The sequence below is a fragment of the Panicum virgatum genome, chromosome 4N (genome assembly GCF_016808335.1).
Source record: "Panicum virgatum strain AP13 chromosome 4N, P.virgatum_v5, whole genome shotgun sequence".
Lineage (NCBI taxonomy): Eukaryota > Viridiplantae > Streptophyta > Magnoliopsida > Poales > Poaceae > Panicum > Panicum virgatum.
The window spans coordinates 85,353-104,468 of NC_053148.1; the positions used below are offsets into that span (position 1 = coordinate 85,353).

The window sequence follows — 19,116 nt, forward strand, 5'->3', positions numbered from 1 at the left end:
CTAAGCCCAGCCAGCAACGACTATGCTACTTCGATGATGAGAGGCACAGGGCCATAGGAGTGGAAATAGCTAAGCTATTAGCTGCTGGTTTCATAAAAGAAGTCTACAACTCCGACTGGCTCTCTAACCCAGTCCTTGTAAAAAAGAAAACTGGTCAATGGAGGATGTGTGTTGATTACACCAGCCTAAACAAGGCTTGCCCCAAAGACCCTTTTCCTTTACCTAGAATAGATCAGATAATCGACTCCACCTCACGATGCGAAATCATATCCTTCACCACGTCATTCGGCTCGTACTGTTATGTTTCAATGCCGTTCGGTCTCAGGAACACAGGAGCAACATAGCAGCGATGCATGCAAGCCTGCTTCTTCGACCAGATAAACCCGCCGATCGACCACGACCGGCCAGACCCGCCTCGGGCAATGGCCGCGGTCTATGTTGATGACATCATCGTCAAGACGCCACGCGCGGACGATCTAGTCGCCACCCTGAGCACCACGTTCGCAAATCTCAAGAGGTTCAACATCAAACTAAACCCCGAGAAATGCACGTTCGGTGTGCCTAAGGGCAAACTACTCGGGTACATGGTGTCCAAGCATAGCATTGAAGCCAACCGCGACAAAATTGCGGCCATCACCAACATGGGACCCATCCGCGGCGTCAAGGGCGTCCAGAGGTTATCCGAGTGCCTAGCAGCGCTCAGCCGGTTCATTGCCCGGCTGGGAAAGCGAGGCTTGCCGCTATACAAACTCCTCAAAAAATCCGACACGTTTGTCTGGACGGAGGAGGCACAGGCAGCCCTCGGCCGCCTCAAGGCTCTCTTATCCTCTCCACCAGTGCTCGTGGCACCGGATCCCTGCGAACCCCTTTTGCTTTACCTGGCAGCCACTAACCATGTGGTCAGCGCCGCTCTGGTGGTTGAAAGGGAAGAACAGGGACACGCCCTTAAGGTCCAACGTCCCGTGTATTTCATGAGCGAGGTACTGACTGACACCAAGTTACAGTACCCGCAAACACAAAAACTCCTCTATGCCATCATCATGGCGGTCAAGAAACTGCAACACTACTTCACTGAGCATGAGGTGTCTGTCGTCACCTCATTCCCACTCGGCGAAGTGGTTCGCAACCGCGATGCCGTGGGACGGATATCCAAATGGGCAGTTGAGCTGATGGGCTACGACGTCAAGTTCGTGCCACGCACGGTGATAAAGTCTCAGGCCCTGACTGACTTCATCGCCGAGTGGACAGAAGTCCAAGCTCCGACCCCAGAAATCTCTCACGAGTACTGGACCCTCTACTTCGACGGGTCGGTCATGGGACTTGGCGCGGGGGCCGGGGTCGTCCTAGTCTCCCCAGAAGGAGACAAGTTCCAGTACGTAGTCCGCCTCCACTTCCCCGCATCCAACAACGTTGCAGAGTATGAGGCGCTCACTAGCGGCCTCCGCATAGCCATCGACATCGGGGCAACCCGCCTGTACATCTATGGCGACTCCAAGCTGGTAATCGACCAGGTCATGAAGAACTCCAATTACGAAAGCCCTCTCATGGATGCATACTACCAGGAAGTCCGCAAGCTAGAAGGAGGATTCCGGGGTCTGGAGCTCCACCACATCCCATGGAAGCAAAACCTAGATGCGGACGCTCTCGCAAAGATGGCCGCTGAGCGCAAGCCGGCGCCCAACCGCATTTTCGTCAATGACCTAAACACGCCGTCAGCGCGAGAGAAGCAACCGGCCGCGGACCAGACAAAAATAGGGAAAACAGAGCACGCTCCCTCCGACCCAGCCCACGACCAGGTACCCGGGGGCCCAACCTGTCTCGCTACGGGACAATCCGACCCAGGCCAGGCAGACAGCACAGATTGGAGAGCCGGCCTATTGGCTTATCTCCTCCACGAAGTCCTCCCTGAGGAATGCAATGCAGCCTGTCGGGTAGCCGGACGAGCCAAAACCTTCGTTGTAATCGACGCCAAACTCTACAAACGCAGCCCCTCCGAGACTGGCATTCTCATGAAGAGCATCCCTATTGCCCAGGGCAAGGAGCTCCTTCTCGAGATACACACCGGGATCTGCGGACACCACGCTGCGCCACGCTCCCTGGTCAGAAAAGCTTTCCGACAAGGATTTTACTGGCCAACAGCACTGCGCAATGCGAAAGAAATTGTCCGTAAATGCAAAGGCTACCAGTTTTACGCCAAACAAACGCACCTGCCAGCCCAAACCCTTCAGACCATTCCCATAACATGGCCATTCGTTGTATGGGGTCTAGACATGGTCGGGCCACTCAAAAAGGCACCAGGACAGTTCACCCACTTACTTGTCGCAATCGACAAGTTCACCAAATGGATAGAAGCAAAACCGACAATCACGATCGACTCCAAGGAGGTCGTCAAGTTCTTCCTAGACATCATTTACAGAATCGGCGTACCCAACTCCGTCATCACCGACAACGGGACCAACTTCGCAGGTCACTACTTCCAAGTGTTTGCGGAAGGATACGGGATCCAGATCGACTGGGCATCGGTCGGACACCCGTGCACAAACAGGCAAGTAGAAAGAGCTAATGGCCTAATCCTTCAAGGGCTCAAACTGTGCATTTTTGACATGCTCAAAAAGTTCGCAGATCGCTGGGTGGAAAAGCTACCGGCAGTGCTCTGGAGCTTGCGAACCACACCTAACCGGTCCACAGGACTAACACCTTTCTTCCTAACATACGGCTCCGAGGCCGTGTTGCCTTCTAATCTCGACTACGGCGTGCCAAGAGTCAAAGCCTTTGACCCAGAAATGGCAGCCGAAGCCCAGAGGCGTGCCAAGAGTCAAAGCAAGGCCGGCAACGCTACACCTATCGGCTCGCTACCGACAAACTTTACGCAGGTACCACGAGAGGCACATACGGGAGAGGACTCTGCAGGTCGGAGATCTGGTCTTGCAACGAGCCATGTCGAAGAAGGACAAGAACAAGCTATCGCCGCCATGGGAAGGCCCCTACAGCATCGCAGAGGTCATACGCCCAGGCACCTACAAGCTAAAAGACTCCGACGGTAACATTCTGACCAACTCTTGGAATGTAGAATAGTTACGGCATTTCTTCCCGTAAGAAGCACTAGTGGCTCAGTCCAAGTGCCCCGACCCGGCCACTTCTGGCTCGGAGCACTCGGGGGCCCGACACCTGTCGATTTTTTCTCCCCGCACAACACAGTGCACTCACCCGGCATCCCGAACCGGCCACTCCCGGCTCGGAATCACTCGGGGGCCGGACACTTGCATTTTTACATGCTCACACACACACGCACGCACACACACACACACACATGAGTCTTCTGGTTTCTAGCACCCCGACCCAACCACATTTGGCTGGGTGCGCTCGGGGGCCAGACCATGGTCTTCGACCATCCCACTTTCTGTTGTTTCTCGCCTCTACAGCCCCTTGCTCTGAGCACTCTCAGGCCAAGGCACTCAGGGTCCTCACAAGGACTGACTGTGCAGCACGCGCACACCGGTCTCTCCTGCCACACAATACACAGAAACTCCCATAACCAAATCAAAAAGCAAATGCCAGAAAGTTTCCAAGAAAAACAAACCCGAGCGAGATGGAAAATGGAGCAAAAACACGAAATTAAACATAGTTAGGGGCGCCTCACACATGGTGAACACCCCAGATGTTCACCCAAGCCGCACGAACGGCTTGGGGCACAACACTTACACACATTTCAAAATTAAACAAAATAAAAAGTCGGCCGCCGACCGGCACCACGCTCCGTCGCTGTCACACCGGGTCCCTACAGGTCGTCCAGCTCCGGGTCCATGCCGCGTCGCAGGAGGTCATCGATGTCCATCTCCGCCGCGACGACCCGCCCGAACCCGGCAAAGTCTAGCATGGTCCGCCGACGAACCGTCGCGCTGGAGCTCTCTGGGAACCCGGGGTCGATTCCCCCGAGGTGCATCCTAGTGCGCAGCCGGACGGAGGCCAACGCAGCGGCGGCGCCACGACAGATCCCCAGCCTCACTGATGAGCGGATGATCTCGGGGAGGGCATGGAGCTGATCCACCCGCATGGGCGCCTACGGCTCCACCACACGGAAGACAGCGAGCGAGCCGTCCACCAGGGCCTTGCGCTAGTCCTCCACCTCGCCGAGGTGGTGCTGCGAGTCCGTCACATCATGGAGGACGACCTCCAACTCTTCTTCCGAAAACAGGGGACGGAAGGCACGATCAAGAACAGAACTCACCAAAGGCACGGGCCTGGGCGTCCACGGTAGCATCCCTCGCCGCGCGCAACTCCTCCTTGGCAGAATCGCGAGCCACCTCGACCACCCGCAGGCTATCCCGCAGATGCTCGATCTCGACCGAGGCGGTCGAGTAGCGCCCACACGCCAAATCACAAACCACTGCAGCACTGGTATGTCTGGGTGGACTTCTGCAGGGTTGGACTTGGAGGATGCGGCAGACGCTACAGGCGAACCCGGCGTGGGCAAGCCTGGCGCGGGTAGGCCCGGCCGGACGGCGGCAACGACCGACGGCGCCGCAACGACCGGCACCAGGGGCACGACGGAGGATGACGCCGAACCACCAGCAACAGTAGCAGACATTCCAGTGCTGCCCTGCACCGGAGGTCCGCCAGACGAAGAGGAGCCGGAGGCAACGGGGCCGCCCGATGGCCCAACTGCACCCTACCCAGCGATCCACGCTCCGGGACCCGTCAACGGTACACTACCACCGCGCAGGAATCATCACAAACATAGCAAAGTAAAATGCAAGGACAGATGAGCGAGGACGGCGTCAAAAAATACCTTCCTCGGAAGATCTCGCGGCATACCCATGGCAGACCGCACGGCGGAGCACTGGACCCCTCATCGCGGGGACGCTTGCCGTCGGCCATCAGGAGAAGATCAACGATGACGATGATGGCGGTTAGCACTCCTCCCCCTTCTCCTTTGCTTGCGCCTTTCCTCTCCCTCTCTCTCTCTCTCTCTCTCTCTCTCTGTTTTCCTCTGAGAACTAGCAGGCGACGATGTCGATGGAGATGAGGCGACAGGAGGCAGGGGGTTAAATAGGCCATCATCATCATCACTCCGCGGCGATTCCCGAGTGAAGTGACGCTTTGAGACACGAACTGATACAAACGGACCTCTCTACGGCAACTGGCATGACGCATCGGCTCCACGGGTGCGTATTCCACAGTTTCAATTAAATCCATGTCGTCAATTCGTTTCCAATTGCAGGGAAGACGGCGAACCGTTTCCATGCCTCAAACGAATCACAACCGCATGATTCGATCTCAAGATTCGAAGGCCAGTCCGCCAAGGGCTCCATGCTGCCTTGACTCAAAGAGCCAGGGAAGAAAAACCGAGACGAGCACCAGGCGGCCCAAGCCCGACCTGCCCCGGCTGCAGTAGGGTCGTCTCAAATTTTCTTGTCCGATCCAGCCTCTACCGTCCCACGGAATCCCCTCCAGGGGGAGGCCAACTAGGCCCTCCAAGCTGGCTGACGGCTCGGGTATCTGACTGGGATGCGGGCTGTAGAGCAGTGGAGTGCTCCCAATGGGGCTCCGTCAACCCGGTCGTCCGCGGCAGGGTCAGACTTCACTCGAATTGTCCTTAAATGGGCTTACCCGCTATCGAGCTCACTGAACCCACCATTCCGGGCCATCTAGGTCAAGTGATAGGGTTCACCTCCTCCGATCGCCACCGGTCACAGTGGAGTCATTCATCGTTGAGGCACGAAAACAGAGAGACAGTGCGGTAAAATAAACAAACAAGAACGCCCCAGGGCTAACTTTATTTCATCAATCATCTCCTTACAACAATCGGCTGGAAGCAGTTACAACAAACGAAAGCTGACCATTCTCGAGCCAGAGAAACAGCGGATACAATGGATCAAATCCATTTACACCCACTAAGGGAGTAACAAAAAGGGGCTAAGGCAACGGCTGCTACCTGGCAAGCTGGAGGACATGGCCAAAGAACGTCGCAAGACTTCTTGTAGCACCTCGCAAGCCTTCTTCCAGCACCGGCCACGCCAAGAGCCCCCCCGGCGGAGGTAGAGGCAGATGATGCCAACGAAGGGGAGTTTAATGGAGCTGAGGTTAGCCCGAACTCCCCGTCGGCGCCGCTTCTGGGTATCCTCCTCGGGCACTGGAAGACGGGCCATGATCTCCTTCCGTTGGCCACGGCACCTTCCAGTTGCACCACACTAACCGCTCGCCTCCGAAAGGAGGCGCGGAGACCCATCATGGCTGCAAGACCACCCTGCCTGATGAGAGAGGAGCCCGTGACTGTCCCCTGCTGCCACGAAGCACAGCACCAAGCTGTGCTACCTTCCAGCCGTAGCTAGAAGATGAGGCAGCAGATTTACGGTTCCGCGTCGACGACGCGTGATGTGCCCACCCGAGATCTCGGGGGAGCAGCAACCGCAAGAAGGACGCAGAGGGGCGACCCTCGTCACAGGGAAGGTCCACACCACCACCAAGTCTCCAGACCGGTACCGAGGGGAGTCCAAGCAGGCCACCAGAAGCCAGGAGCCCCCCTCATCGAAAGGCAAGAGAGCTGGTGGACCAGTGGCCTGGCTTGCCTAACTCTGGCAGCAAGCCCTCGAACTCCTCGGCGCTGGGCAACGGTTGGCAGGATGAACTCGTCATGCCTGAGGAGGATCCCCCATCGTTCGCAAGTATTCTTCTAGCACCAGAAACATAAGCCATGCCCACTCTCATCTGGAGGACGGGTGTGGGGTGTGGGGAAGATAACTACCAAAGGGATTTCCATGATCCGTTTTCTCGAGTGGAACCATGTGTCCACAATACCCCTATTTGTATACAAACACGGGCATGAACGGCCCCAGCAGTCAGCAGGCCAGCCAAATAGGGCACACCAAGAGCCCTTGCCTAATCGAACCCCCTCTTAAATGCCGATAGGACGGCGCCAGTTCGCCACGCAACCACCGCGCCACTCGGGGCACGATCACCGCACGACCCACCAATGGGAGGCGGCCCCGAACGGGAGAAAACAAGGCGTCCGTGGAACAATGATAAGACGTGATGACCGGCCTCAAGATTCCACGGCACCTCAGCCAGCCATCAAGATAGGCCAGACCCCGTCACGCCATCACTGGTGCAAGCCAAACACTGAGAGCGCAGGCAGTTGGATGGGACGCCCCGATCAGGGGTCATCCAGACCGAGTCCATCGGCTCCGTGATTATTAAAATCGCCAAGCCGCTCGGGGGCCTCTGACGGGGGTTATAAACCCGGGACCCCTGTCGGGCCCGACTTGTGCAAAGGGAAGCCTAGCGAGTTCGCTGGGTCGAGAACGGGACGGCCCACTAACTGGCGTGGGGAGCTGCCTTCGTTTCTAAGCCAACGAGTCTGGAAGCCCGACCTCTCGGGACACGTGGCAGCCTCCCGACCTAGCACCCCAGGTCAGAGCCATGCCGGACGACCCGGGATGTGCGCTCCAAGAATGCCGTGCCTCAAGATAGGCGTGCCGGCCAAGACAGACCCTGTGCAGGCTCCAGGACGCCAGCTCTCCTTATCTTGCGGCGAGGGCTTAGGCAGCAGGACTCTCTGACAAGGGGACAGCGCCGCTCGCGCGGGCCCCGTGACGCAACGGGAGGGGGTGTCGACAGACGCTGCCTCCCCCTGCCGTAATGATGGTTGCCCCTGCGCGCCATCTCATTACTCCAGCGAGCGTGGCCGGACGCCCCCAGCCAGGCCTCAGTAAGGCACTCCTCGCCGAGTGCTCTGTCCAGCTGACAGGGGCTACACGGGAGAGGTGCAAGATAGCCCTGCAGGCAAGGAACGTAGGCTCAGGCGGACAAGACCGGAGGTGACCCCCGAGCGACCACCCGAGTGGTCGCCCCCCCCCCCCCCCGACTGAGCAGGATGAGACAAGACTGGGGCAACGCACTATCCAAGAAGATCGCCAGGATCATCCCTTGCCCAAGAAGATCGCCAGGATCAAGCATGCCCACTCCCGACCGACCGAGTGGGCCCCGACAACTGACAAGAACGAAGGACACCCCAGTGGTGCCAAGACACAGTGCTAGATATATGTAAATGGGGGGTTCCACCTTGGACTATAAAAGGAAAAGCCCCCCACGTAGGAAAGGGTTGGACTTCCAGAGGTTCAACACTGCTTGACCAACTTGTAACCTCCCCTCTGAACTTTGAGCACCTGGGCTCGAGGGCAATAGAGTAAGAACACCCCCCCCATACTGGATGTAGGGCACATTCGGCCCGAACCAATCTAAATCTTCGAGTCTTTGTATGCTAAACCATATCCGATCAAGCGCACAACAAACGATCAATCGAGTAGTTTAGTAGTCGCCCATTTCCCGCAGCGACAGTTTGGCGCCGTCCGTGGGGAGCGCTTTGTGCGTTCACTGCTTCGGCGATCGGATGGTTTCGATCACCCCATTCACCGCCCCGGCGGCGAGCCGCGGCGAGACGACCCACTTCGGCTCCCTTGAGTTCCCCGCGATCCCCCGCGACGGGATGTGGGCGCCTCCGCCATTCCCACCTTCCCAGACATGCACTAGAGGAATCCGATGAGCAAGAGATGATTTCATTACAAATGAACTCCATAACTGCAAACTTGCGCTTTCTAGGAGCCATCTGTACTAACAAGTTCTTGGCCCTATGTGAGATGTTATCCGAGTCACCCCCTCTAGGAGTGAGAGTGAAACGAAACAAAGTGTTGAGCAATCTATAAAATGGAGTGAGGCCCTTGACTTGCCCAAGCATAATCTCACCATAAGCCCGATCATACATGAAGTGCATCTTGGAGGGGTCAAGTTCCTTACCTTAATGCAGATCCACTTTGGATTCATCACGATTCACAATATCCACCACCATAACTAACTTGGTCTCCAGTGTGACCAAACAATGTACTAAACTGAGCCATGGTGTATGTGAACCTTTTTCCTCCAATAAGAAACTGAAAGATCCTTCCATATTCACTAATATGAAGTGTGGCATAGAATTGGGCCACAATTTCATCATTCCAGTGGCAAGTGAAACTCATAATATCAATCAAATCCATCTCTTAACACCAGTCATGAACAGCATCAACTACCTCCTTGAATGGTGAAGCTAGTCCCTTCAAATAGTTCCAATCAATCCACTTCATCTCTGTGGTGACATGCTTCTTGGTCATGGTGACTGACTCATACCAATCAGCCTGATGTGGGAACCAAAAGCGAGAATCACCATGAAAGCTATGCTCAACAATGGTTGGATCTTCACTGTATCTCAAATGATCAACAGAGTTTCCACCCTTCTTATAATTAACCATAGGAGGATCACGACGGTCACGAGATGGGCGAGCAATAGTAGCCATGATATTCTCAAGATATGAAAGATCAATATCATTATCAAGCTCAATTCTAGGATTACTAGGATCAGCTAAAGCAGAGCTAGATTGCCCACTTGAAGTTCTCCTAGTACATCTGCCTTGTCCTGGAGGATTTGCTGCACCACGACCTCTCACATTTCGCTTGGTCGCGCCCTTCTTGGTGCTTTGCTTGGGCCTAGTGAAGACTTCCTCATCAGAGCTCCCCATATAATCATCATCACTGTCGGAATCAGTGGGAGGACCCTTCTTCTTTCTCACTTTAGTTTTCACCATCTAGAACACAAGAGAAGTAGCCAAGATTTAGGATATGATGGAGAAGGAATTAAAAAATTCAATGAGCAAGTGATTCTTTCTGGGCATAGCCGGATCATCCGGGTATGGTCCGGATTATCCAGACCTGTCTAGGTCCGGATCATCCGGGCATACGCCGGATCATCCGGCTCTGCTCGGGAAGAACTCCAAATTCATGAGTCCGAGGATTTAGCCAATGAAATCTAATGAAACTCTAGGTATAACATCTAGACAGATAAAGGAGATGATTCACCAGAGGAAATCGCCTAGAACTTCATACAATGAGAGATCGGGGCGAGAGGATTTTGAATGAAATACCTTTGAGATTCCCGCGTGATTCGAAGGAGTTCCGGAGGGGTCCGGATCTTCCGAGACAAGGAGAATCAAAGGAGCAAGAGAGCTCAACAAATCCTTGGTCCAAAAACAAGATCGCCATGCGGAGCTCTTAGGGAGAAAAAGGTGGCGGCGGTGAAAAAGAAAGAGGGGTTAGGGCAACCCAGCCGCCGGCCCTATTTATACTGGAACTGCCAGGGCCGGATGATCTGGGGTTAGGCCGGATCATCCGGACATGACCAGAGAGGTGTGGGCGCATGGGCCGGATGATCCGAAGTTGGGCCGGATCATCCGGGTTCTACCAGAGAGATTTGCCAATTTAGATAAATTTGATGAGAGACATTTGATCCGAAGTGATAGAGAATAATGTATGGACATATAAAATCTTTAACTCAAAAATAATCAGGCACAAACAACAATACATAACAATGATCATTTGAGGCAAGGGATGATCCAATGATCACAACATCAAAATTTTTGGAAAAACTCACACAAATAACATTTTTCTCTAGTCTAGGCATCAATACAAGATATGTGCAACATGTCAAGCCAAGTTACAAGAATCCAAGATATTTAGCTCACTCCTAAGAAAACAAAACCATTGCTCATCGAGGGGCTTTGTGAAGATATTGGCTAGTTGCTTATCGGTACTCACATGACTTAAAGCGATATCTCCTTTGGTGTTGTGGTCTCTTAGGAAGTGATGTCTTATGTCAATGTGCTTGGTTCTTGAGTGTTGGACGGGATTGTTTGCTAGTTTGGTGGCACTCTCATTGTCACACAAGAGAGGTATCTTTTTATACTCACAACAAAAAAGGTTTGCCTCATCCAAAGTAGTTGAGCACATCAAGCACCGGCTGCAACATACTCGGCCTCGGCGGTGGATAGTGCAATAGAATTTTGTTTCTTAGAGCTCCAAGACACCAAGGACCGACCAAGAAATTGGCAAGTCCCTGTTGTACTCTTTTGATCAACTTTGCAACCGGCGTAATCCGAATCGGAATAGCCAAGTAAATCAAAAGTGGAGCCCTTGGGATACCACAAGCCAAGGTTTGGAGTTAACACTAAATATCTTAAGATTCTTTTAACAGCTACCAAATGGCATTCCTTAGGATTAGCTTGAAATCTTGCACACATGCACACACTAAGCATAATATCCGGCCTAGATGCACAAAGGTAAAGCAAAGAACCAATCATGGAGCGATATACCTTTTGATCCACGGATTTTCCATTTTCATTTAGATCAAGATGTCGATTCACGGCCGTGGGAGTATTGATGGGTTTAGCATCAGCCATGTCAAACTTCTTGAGCATATCATTTGTATATTACGTCCCTTCCTTCATTTGCTTGATATGAAAACCAAGGAAGAACTTCAATTAATCCATCAAGGACATCTCGAATCTCTTGGTCATGATCCTACTAAACTCTTCACAAAACTTTTCATTAGTAGAACCAAAGATAATGTCATCAATATAGATTCTACAAACAAAGAGATATTTATCTACTTTTTGAGTAAAGAGAGTAGAATCGACTTTACCCATTACAAAACCGTTCTTGAGAAAAAATTCCCTAAGGCATTCATACCATGATCTAGGAGCTTCCTTAAGCCCATAGAGCGCCTTATGGAGATTGAAGACATGGTTTGGAAACTTGAGATCTTCAAAGCCCGATGGTTGCTCAACATATACCAATTCGGAGATTGGTCCATTTAGAAATACACTTTTCATATCCATTTGATATAGCTTGAAATCATGATGAGTAGCATAGGCAAGTAAAATACGAATTGACTCAAGCCTAGCTATGGGAGCATAAGTCTCACCAAAATCCAAACCTTCGATTTGCGTGAATCCTTGAGCAACCAACCTTGCCTTGTTTCTTGTTACCACGCCATTTTCATCTTGCTTGTTTCGAAAGACCCACTTGTTTCCTATGACATTTTGCTTGGGTCTTTCTACTAAGGACCAGACTTCATTCTGTGTGAAGTTGTTCAACTCCTCTTCCATGGTCATCATCCAATCCGGATCATCCAAGGCTTCCTCTACCATTAATGGCTCCAAGGAAGAAACAAACGAGTAATGTTCACAAAAGGTAGCCAAACGAGAACGAGTGGTTACCCCTTTAGTTATGCTTCCAAGGATGTTGTCCACCGGATAATCCTTTTGGATACTTTGATGTACTCTTGGATGAGGAACTTGTGTTTGTTGTTGAACTTGTTGAGTCTCTTCTTCACCTTGAGGTTGATCTTGATGATCGGATGATGGTTCTTGATCCATGTCCCGGATACTCCGGTCCTCTTTCCGGGTAGACCGGACTTGAGACCCGAAGTCTCCGGCTTGATTTTTAGAGTTTCTGGAATGCGCTGCGGAATGTGTTCTTGATGGACTTGGAAACACCATCCCATCCTCATCTTGATCCTCTTGTTCTTGAGGCTTTATCTCTCCAATGGCTTGCTTCTTGATTGCCTTGCTTGACAGTTCCTCCAATCCTACAACATCATCAACTTGTTCTCATTGAGAGCCATTAGATTCATCAAATGTCACGCCACACGCAATCTCAACGCAACCGGAGGTTTTGTTAAAGACGCGATAGCCGTGAGCATTTGAGGCATAACTAAGAAGAAACCCTTCATCTATTTTAGGAGCAAACTTAGAAGTTTTGTTATTCTTGTTTAGAATGAAACGCTTACTCCCGAAGACCCTAAAGTATGATATATTTGGCTTTTTACCAAGAAGTAGCTCATATGCCGTCTTGTTCAAGATCTTGTGAAGATATAGGCGGTTGATTGCATGACATGCCGTATTGATTGCTTCCCCCCAAAATTGATCCGGGACCTTGTATTCATCAAGCATTGTTCTTGCGATTTCTATGAGAGTTCTAATCTTTCTCTCAACAATTCCATTTTATTGAGGTATGTACGGTATGGAGAACTCATGACCAATCCACTCTTCATCAAGATACTCTTCTATGTTGGTGTTCTTGAACTCGGTGTCATTGTCGATTCTTACTTTCTTGATCTTGGTTTCAAACTCATTTTGGGCTCTTTTTGCAAATCTCTTGAAGGTTTCTTGTACTACACTTTTGTCATGCAAAAAGAATACTTAAGTGAAACGAGAATAATTATCAATAATGATAAAACCATATTTGTCACCACCAATGCTAATGTAAGCCACCGGCCCAAAGAGATCCATGTGGAGAAGCTCGAATGGCTTGATGGTGGTGACGATGCTCTTTGAAGGATGAGGAACACCAACTTGTTTTCCCGCTTGGCATGCACTATACACATGATCATTTTCAAAGGAAACATTTGTTAGTCCTAGGATGTGATCCCCCTTTAGAAGCTTGTTGAGATTTCTCATCCCAACGTGAGCTAGTCAATGATGCCATAACCAACCCAAGCTAGACTTTGCCACCAAACATGTGTCAAGTTGAGTTTTTTCTTGTGAAAAGTCCACAAGATATAGCTTTCCCTTTAGCACACCCTTGAAAGCAACGGATTCATCGCTTCTTCTAATGACGGATACACCCTCATTAGTAAAAAGACAATTGAAGCCCGAGTCACAAAATTGTGAAATGGACAACTGTAACACCCGGTTTATAAAAGGACATAAACCGAGCAATCATATACGTGCCAGGATCAAGTCACACATATATACAGCAGAATGAACAGTATATCACAGCATATATCACGTAAAAAGATATAATAAAGTGAGTACGAATGTTATTTATTACAATAATAACAAAATATCTGATACAGAGTATGCGGAAGCGTAAAACATATACGATAACTCTCGTCGGAAGCTGAGCAGGGCGCCACAGGGATGTCGACTGGGAGACGAACACCTAGAAGTCCTCGTACTCCTGGTAGCTCTAGGTGAACTCCCTCACGTCGGCAAGAACTGAGCAGCAGTAGAGTATCCCCAAGAGGAAAAAGAGTAGAGTAGTCAAGAGTGAGTACACAACTTGTACTCAACAAGTATAACACAAACTATGAGGCTCTAAGGTTGGCTGACTCAATTGCATTAGCTTTTAAGTCCTGGCAAAGTTTTTTTACAGCTATTTACTACAAGTTGATGATTTACCATAACCCAGTTATATAGTAATTAATCAAAATTAAATTATGATACTACTGAGAACCAAACCGAAACCACCAAGGTAACCCCACAAGTCGTGGGCTATGCTAGTTGTTCATCACACTTCCTTAGGTGAGATGGCTAGCAAGCACACTACGAGGCCTTTACAAAGAATCTCGTTGGTAAGGAGTAACCGCGAGGGTGGATCGGTGACTATGGAGCAGATCTAGTGGGCGTCAAGACACAGGTGCACAGACCAAGCACAGACGAGGCCACTCAGTATGAGGGCCACAGAAGGTTACCTCACCTGCCCCACAGGTAAGTTACTTCAAACCAAAAAGACCTAATTATTACGCCAAGAATGTCCCATTCCAGTCTTGTAGTTGCGCGGTTGTCCCAGGTTGTCGCTCTAATGATGTACGGTCCTTATGGAGAGTAGCTAGCACAAAACACAGTGCGAGCCCCCTAAACCAAGTTTTTAGAAAAACCAATTTTTAACGAGATGTGAGCCACTCAAACGGGCCACTCCCAGAATTAAGTTGCATATACCATTAATCAAATTAATTAAAAAGGACCAAGTGTGTTATAGCGTGGCACCTAGCACAACTAACCAAAATACAACCCAAGGGATATTTATAAAGGATATAAAGTGGCTAGGAAAGTCCTTATAGGCATACACTATTAAAATGCAATATGAAAATGTATTTACAAGTGATAGGTGTTGTTCATGTTATACTTGCCTTCCTCAAACTGTTCCTGCTGCTCAAACTGCTCAAAAGGTGGTGGCTGCTCCGGGTACTGATACTGGGCTCCTTCGGTAGCTCAATGTCTACTCACGAACACATGGCCAAAAACAAGGCAACAATATAAACATACATGCAAACAAGAGCAAACACTAAGAAACAGTACAACAATAACAAAACTAAGCTAGAACTATACTACGCGTTACAACGATCGCATGAACATAAAGAACGCCTAAAATGGAGCTAAAACGCAAAAACTAGGCCTAAAACAAGATCTAGGGGCTTAACTGCAAGAAAAACAGAGTTCCTGGGGGTTTTCTGCAAAAACCGAAGGCCAAAACGTAATTAAAGGATAGACACGGGGTCTAACTCGCAAAAGGATAGGGGCTGGATGGCGGGTTCAAAAAGGGAAAAGATCAGGGGTATAAGTGCTAAAAACTGGGCCTTAGTTAAATACTTTTGCACTATATAGGAGCGCGGGTTGATTTCAAATAAGACCAAGGGCTTTTGTGCAAGAGCGGTGGCGCAGAAAGTTTTTTTGGTCTGGTTGACCTCGGGTCGAACAGATCTGGGCCGCAGATCTGGGATTGGACGGCCTCGGGAGTTTGGGCGCGCGGGGCGGCGGCGCGAGTCGCCGGAGACGCGTTCCCGCGGCGGAGCAGCACCGGAGCTGGCCGAACTCGGCCCTCCGGGCTGGGATTTGAGCGAGCTTTGGGTCAGGAAGGATCTACGCGTCATGCGTGATCCACCCGTGGCGTTAGCTAGGCTTGGGGTGGCCCAAGGGTATGGATGCGACGGCGATGGCGGGTTTGCGCAGCGGGACATTGCCGGCGTGCGATGTTCCAAGGGTTCCAGAGGCTACGATCTACGGAAACATGCGCAAAAGGTACAGGAGATCAGACAGTTGCTCACCGAGGGTCTGTTCCGGGCGGAGCTGCAGCGTAGGTGCGTCGACGGCGAGGTCGGGCGGCGGCGCTCGGCGCTGAGCTCGGAGGCGGGTTGATGCAGGGGTCCTCTGGGTCTCTGGGCGGCACGGCTCGACTCATGGCTTCGCTGCGAAGGTACAGAGGGGTTTAAGGGGGTCCGGCGTTCAATGGCGGCGAGGAATCGCGCTGGCGGAGGTGCTCACCGGCGGCGGGTCTCGGGTGCGATTCCGGCGCTGCAGAGGTCGGAGCAGAGGAAGGCCGGATTGGGAAACTTCCTGGCGGCACGGCGGATCTTCTGCGGGGGGTTCGCAGGGGCAGCGGGGTGGCGTGGCCGCGGCGGCGTACGAGCTCTGCGCGGTGGAGTAGAGGCGGGGCATGGCGAGTTTGGGTTTGTGGCGGCGCTGGCGTGTAGGATGGGGAGCAGGGGGTCCGCGGGGGCCAATTAAAGGCCGGGCGGTGATCCTGGGCAGGTGTGCCCAAGGAAAGTCGCGCGCGGGGAGCACGGAGGGATTGGCGTTGGTTGTTGCACGGCGCGGGGGAAACGGAGGAGATGGATCTGCCAGGTGGGGTCGCGGTGTCAGCGACGGGGGAGTGAGCGACGCGGGGTCTGCGCGGGCTGCCTGGGTCGGGAGCGTGGGAGAGGGTGGGCCGTGGCGCTGGGCCTTGCGTAGAGGGGTGAGGGAGGGAGTGGAGTGCGGGTTGGGCCGGACGCGGGATGAGGAAGCGGGCCGGCTGGGGAGAAGAGAGAAAGAGGGAGCACGTTGGGCTGCCGGGTTGGGGAAGTGGGTCGGACGCGGGAGAGAGGAAAAGGGAAAACTGGGCCGACCGGGTTTGGGGTTTTGGGCTGGATTGGGTTTCCTATTTTCCTGGTTTTCTCCTCCTTTTCTATTTCCTTTGCTTTTCTATTTCTAATACAACCCAAACTAAACCTATTTGAATTCAAATTTGAATTTGAATTTGAATTCAAACCATACTCAAACAAATAAAATTATGCACCAGCATGAATGCACAAACATATTTATCCTAGAAAAATTTTATTTACTTGTGACCCAACATTAGATTAAATGCAAGTCTAAGCATATAAAACCTTAGAAAATTAAATAAAGCCAATTAAATTTATTACTAAATAGGAAAATTAAATTAGGGTGTTACAAATCCTACCCCCTTACAGGAATCTCATCCCGAGATTCCGGGCTGGCTAGCAAAGAGAAACAAGGATGGGATTAAGTTCTACTCACTCCTGAGTCGGGATCTCATACCCACATGTCTTAGAGTTGGCAGTATGTTGAATCTCATGCTCAATTTGCTCTCCTGACAAGGTCTGGACCTTTACCACTCTTTTGGTAGGCTGCATCACAAGTTTGTTTCGAACTGACCAATTTTGACCAAGAATGATGTCGATTCCTGTTGACTCCATTACATTTTGCACGTCTTGATCTTCTTGTCCCAAGTAACTCTCTCAGATGTCTCCAAAATCTTCACCGGATGCTCGGTGTAGGTCAGATCTCCTGCACATTCAACCCTTCCAACGGTGCTTATTCTTCTGGCACTCTCAGGCACTTCTTCAACTTAGATCTGCATAAAAGAATACATGTGAAGACGATTCTTGTGTTTGTGACTTGCTTGAGGTCTCGAGTTTGTTTTGCTTTGATGAGGATGCAACAATCTTCGCACCCTCATCACATATAGTTCCTCACTTGATGAACTTAACATGACTTGATGCTTGATTCTTCTTTTCTCCCTTGCGGAGGGGAGTAATCATGTTCATAAGACCCCCATTTGCTCCCAAAGCGGCGGTCTTGTTGTTCTTGACATATGGAATGGATTGTGGAATGCCTTGCTCATTCTTCCCAAGGCTTTTGGCTTTCTCAAATCCAAACTTGCTCATGTACCTTGAGCCAAATCCCTTGGTATGCTTCTCAAACTCACCTACCATTGAATCTGGATTTGTTTTGGATGATTGCTCATTTGGAGATATTTCTTCTTGCAACAATTGAGTGAGCCTACTAATTTCCTTCTTCATGGCATTCATCTCAATATGGTTAGTAGCACAAGTTTGAATATCAACGTTATAACAACGTACACAACCATTACTTGTTGATGGAATGGATGAACTAGATTTCTCACTAGCTTTTGAGTTGCTTTCTCGAGTAGTGTTGTGCTCAACCTCAAGTGCCTTGTGAATGGCTTGCAAGCTTGTGAAGCTTTCTTGGAGTTTAGCATTTTCACTTCTCAAATTAGCATTTGTGTCCTCTACCAGGGAGTATTTCTTGGTTAAGTCATTCACCTTTTCATTTTCACTAGTGAGCAACTCTCTTATCTCAAGAAGTATGTTATCATTGGTTTTGAGAGAGTCCTTAATCCTCTTGTTCTCCTTCCTTTCATAGGCAAGATCCTTGTCAAGAGTTTTAGAGGTTTCTCTCTCAAGCCTAAGCAATTCCTTTTGAGATTCAAGAGTTTCTTCTAACTCATCCATTTTCATCATTAGTTTTATTATTTTAGTTGTACCCTTTTTACCATATTAGCTAATTAGACTAGCAACTTCATCTTCCGCATCTAGTTCATCATCCGATGAGTTTAGAGAGTTTACCTTCACATTCTTGGTCATAAGACATATGATTTGATCTTGATCCTCATCATCGGTGAGATCTTCAAATAATGTAGTGGAATGATGAGGAGAAGTCTTAAATGCCATGGTGGCAACATCTTCATTCTCGGATTCACTTTCTTCTTGAGAATCTCATTCTTGACCAAGGTGAGCTTCACCGGCTTGTTTCTTTTATCTTGGTCTTTCTTTCTTGGAAGAACCTTACTTGTTATCTTTGTTCTTTTTCTTCCCTTCTAGACAATCCGCAATAAAATGTCTAAGTTTCTTGCACCCAAAACAAGGCTTGTTGGATCTTCTTTTTAGTTCATACTTGCCCTTGTTCTTGCCATAATTCCGGAAGTTGCCCTTTCTAAAGACTCTTCTAAAATTCTTGATAAACAGGGCCATTTGCTCATCATCAAGCCCATCATCATCATCATGACAAGATTCTTCATTCTTGGATGATTAATTTTCTTTTTTTTTTGCCCTTAGAGCTAGCTTGTAGTGCTATGCCATTGTTCATTGCCACTTGCTCTTGAAGCTCGGCCAAATTTTGATTTATTTTGACTCTTCTTAATTGATCATGATGAGCCTCAATTCTTCCAAGAATATTTTTGGCGGTGAAGTGCTTGAATCCTCTTTCGGCTCTAATCAGCTAGGTAAAGTGATATCCCTAGCCATATACACGGTCAAGAGCTTGTCCACAATCTCACGATCACCCCATTTATCACCTCCAAGTGATTTGATTTGATTGGTGATCTTCTTTATCCTATTATACATTTCCTTGACACTCTCATCCTTTTTCATAGAGAAAAGGCTTA

The 19,116-nt window shown here is 50.2% G+C and overlaps 1 protein-coding gene across 1 annotated transcript; it reads left to right on the plus strand.

Moving 5' to 3' along the window:
- The first annotated feature begins 422 nt into the window (after positions 1-422).
- LOC120670314 lies at positions 423-2,677 on the plus strand. Its single transcript, XM_039950401.1, has 3 exons — positions 423-1,796; positions 2,334-2,545; positions 2,623-2,677. The coding sequence occupies exons 1-3, from the start codon at positions 423-425 to the stop codon at positions 2,675-2,677; spliced, it is 1,641 nt and encodes a 546-aa protein (XP_039806335.1).
- The last annotated feature ends 16,439 nt before the right edge of the window (positions 2,678-19,116 follow it).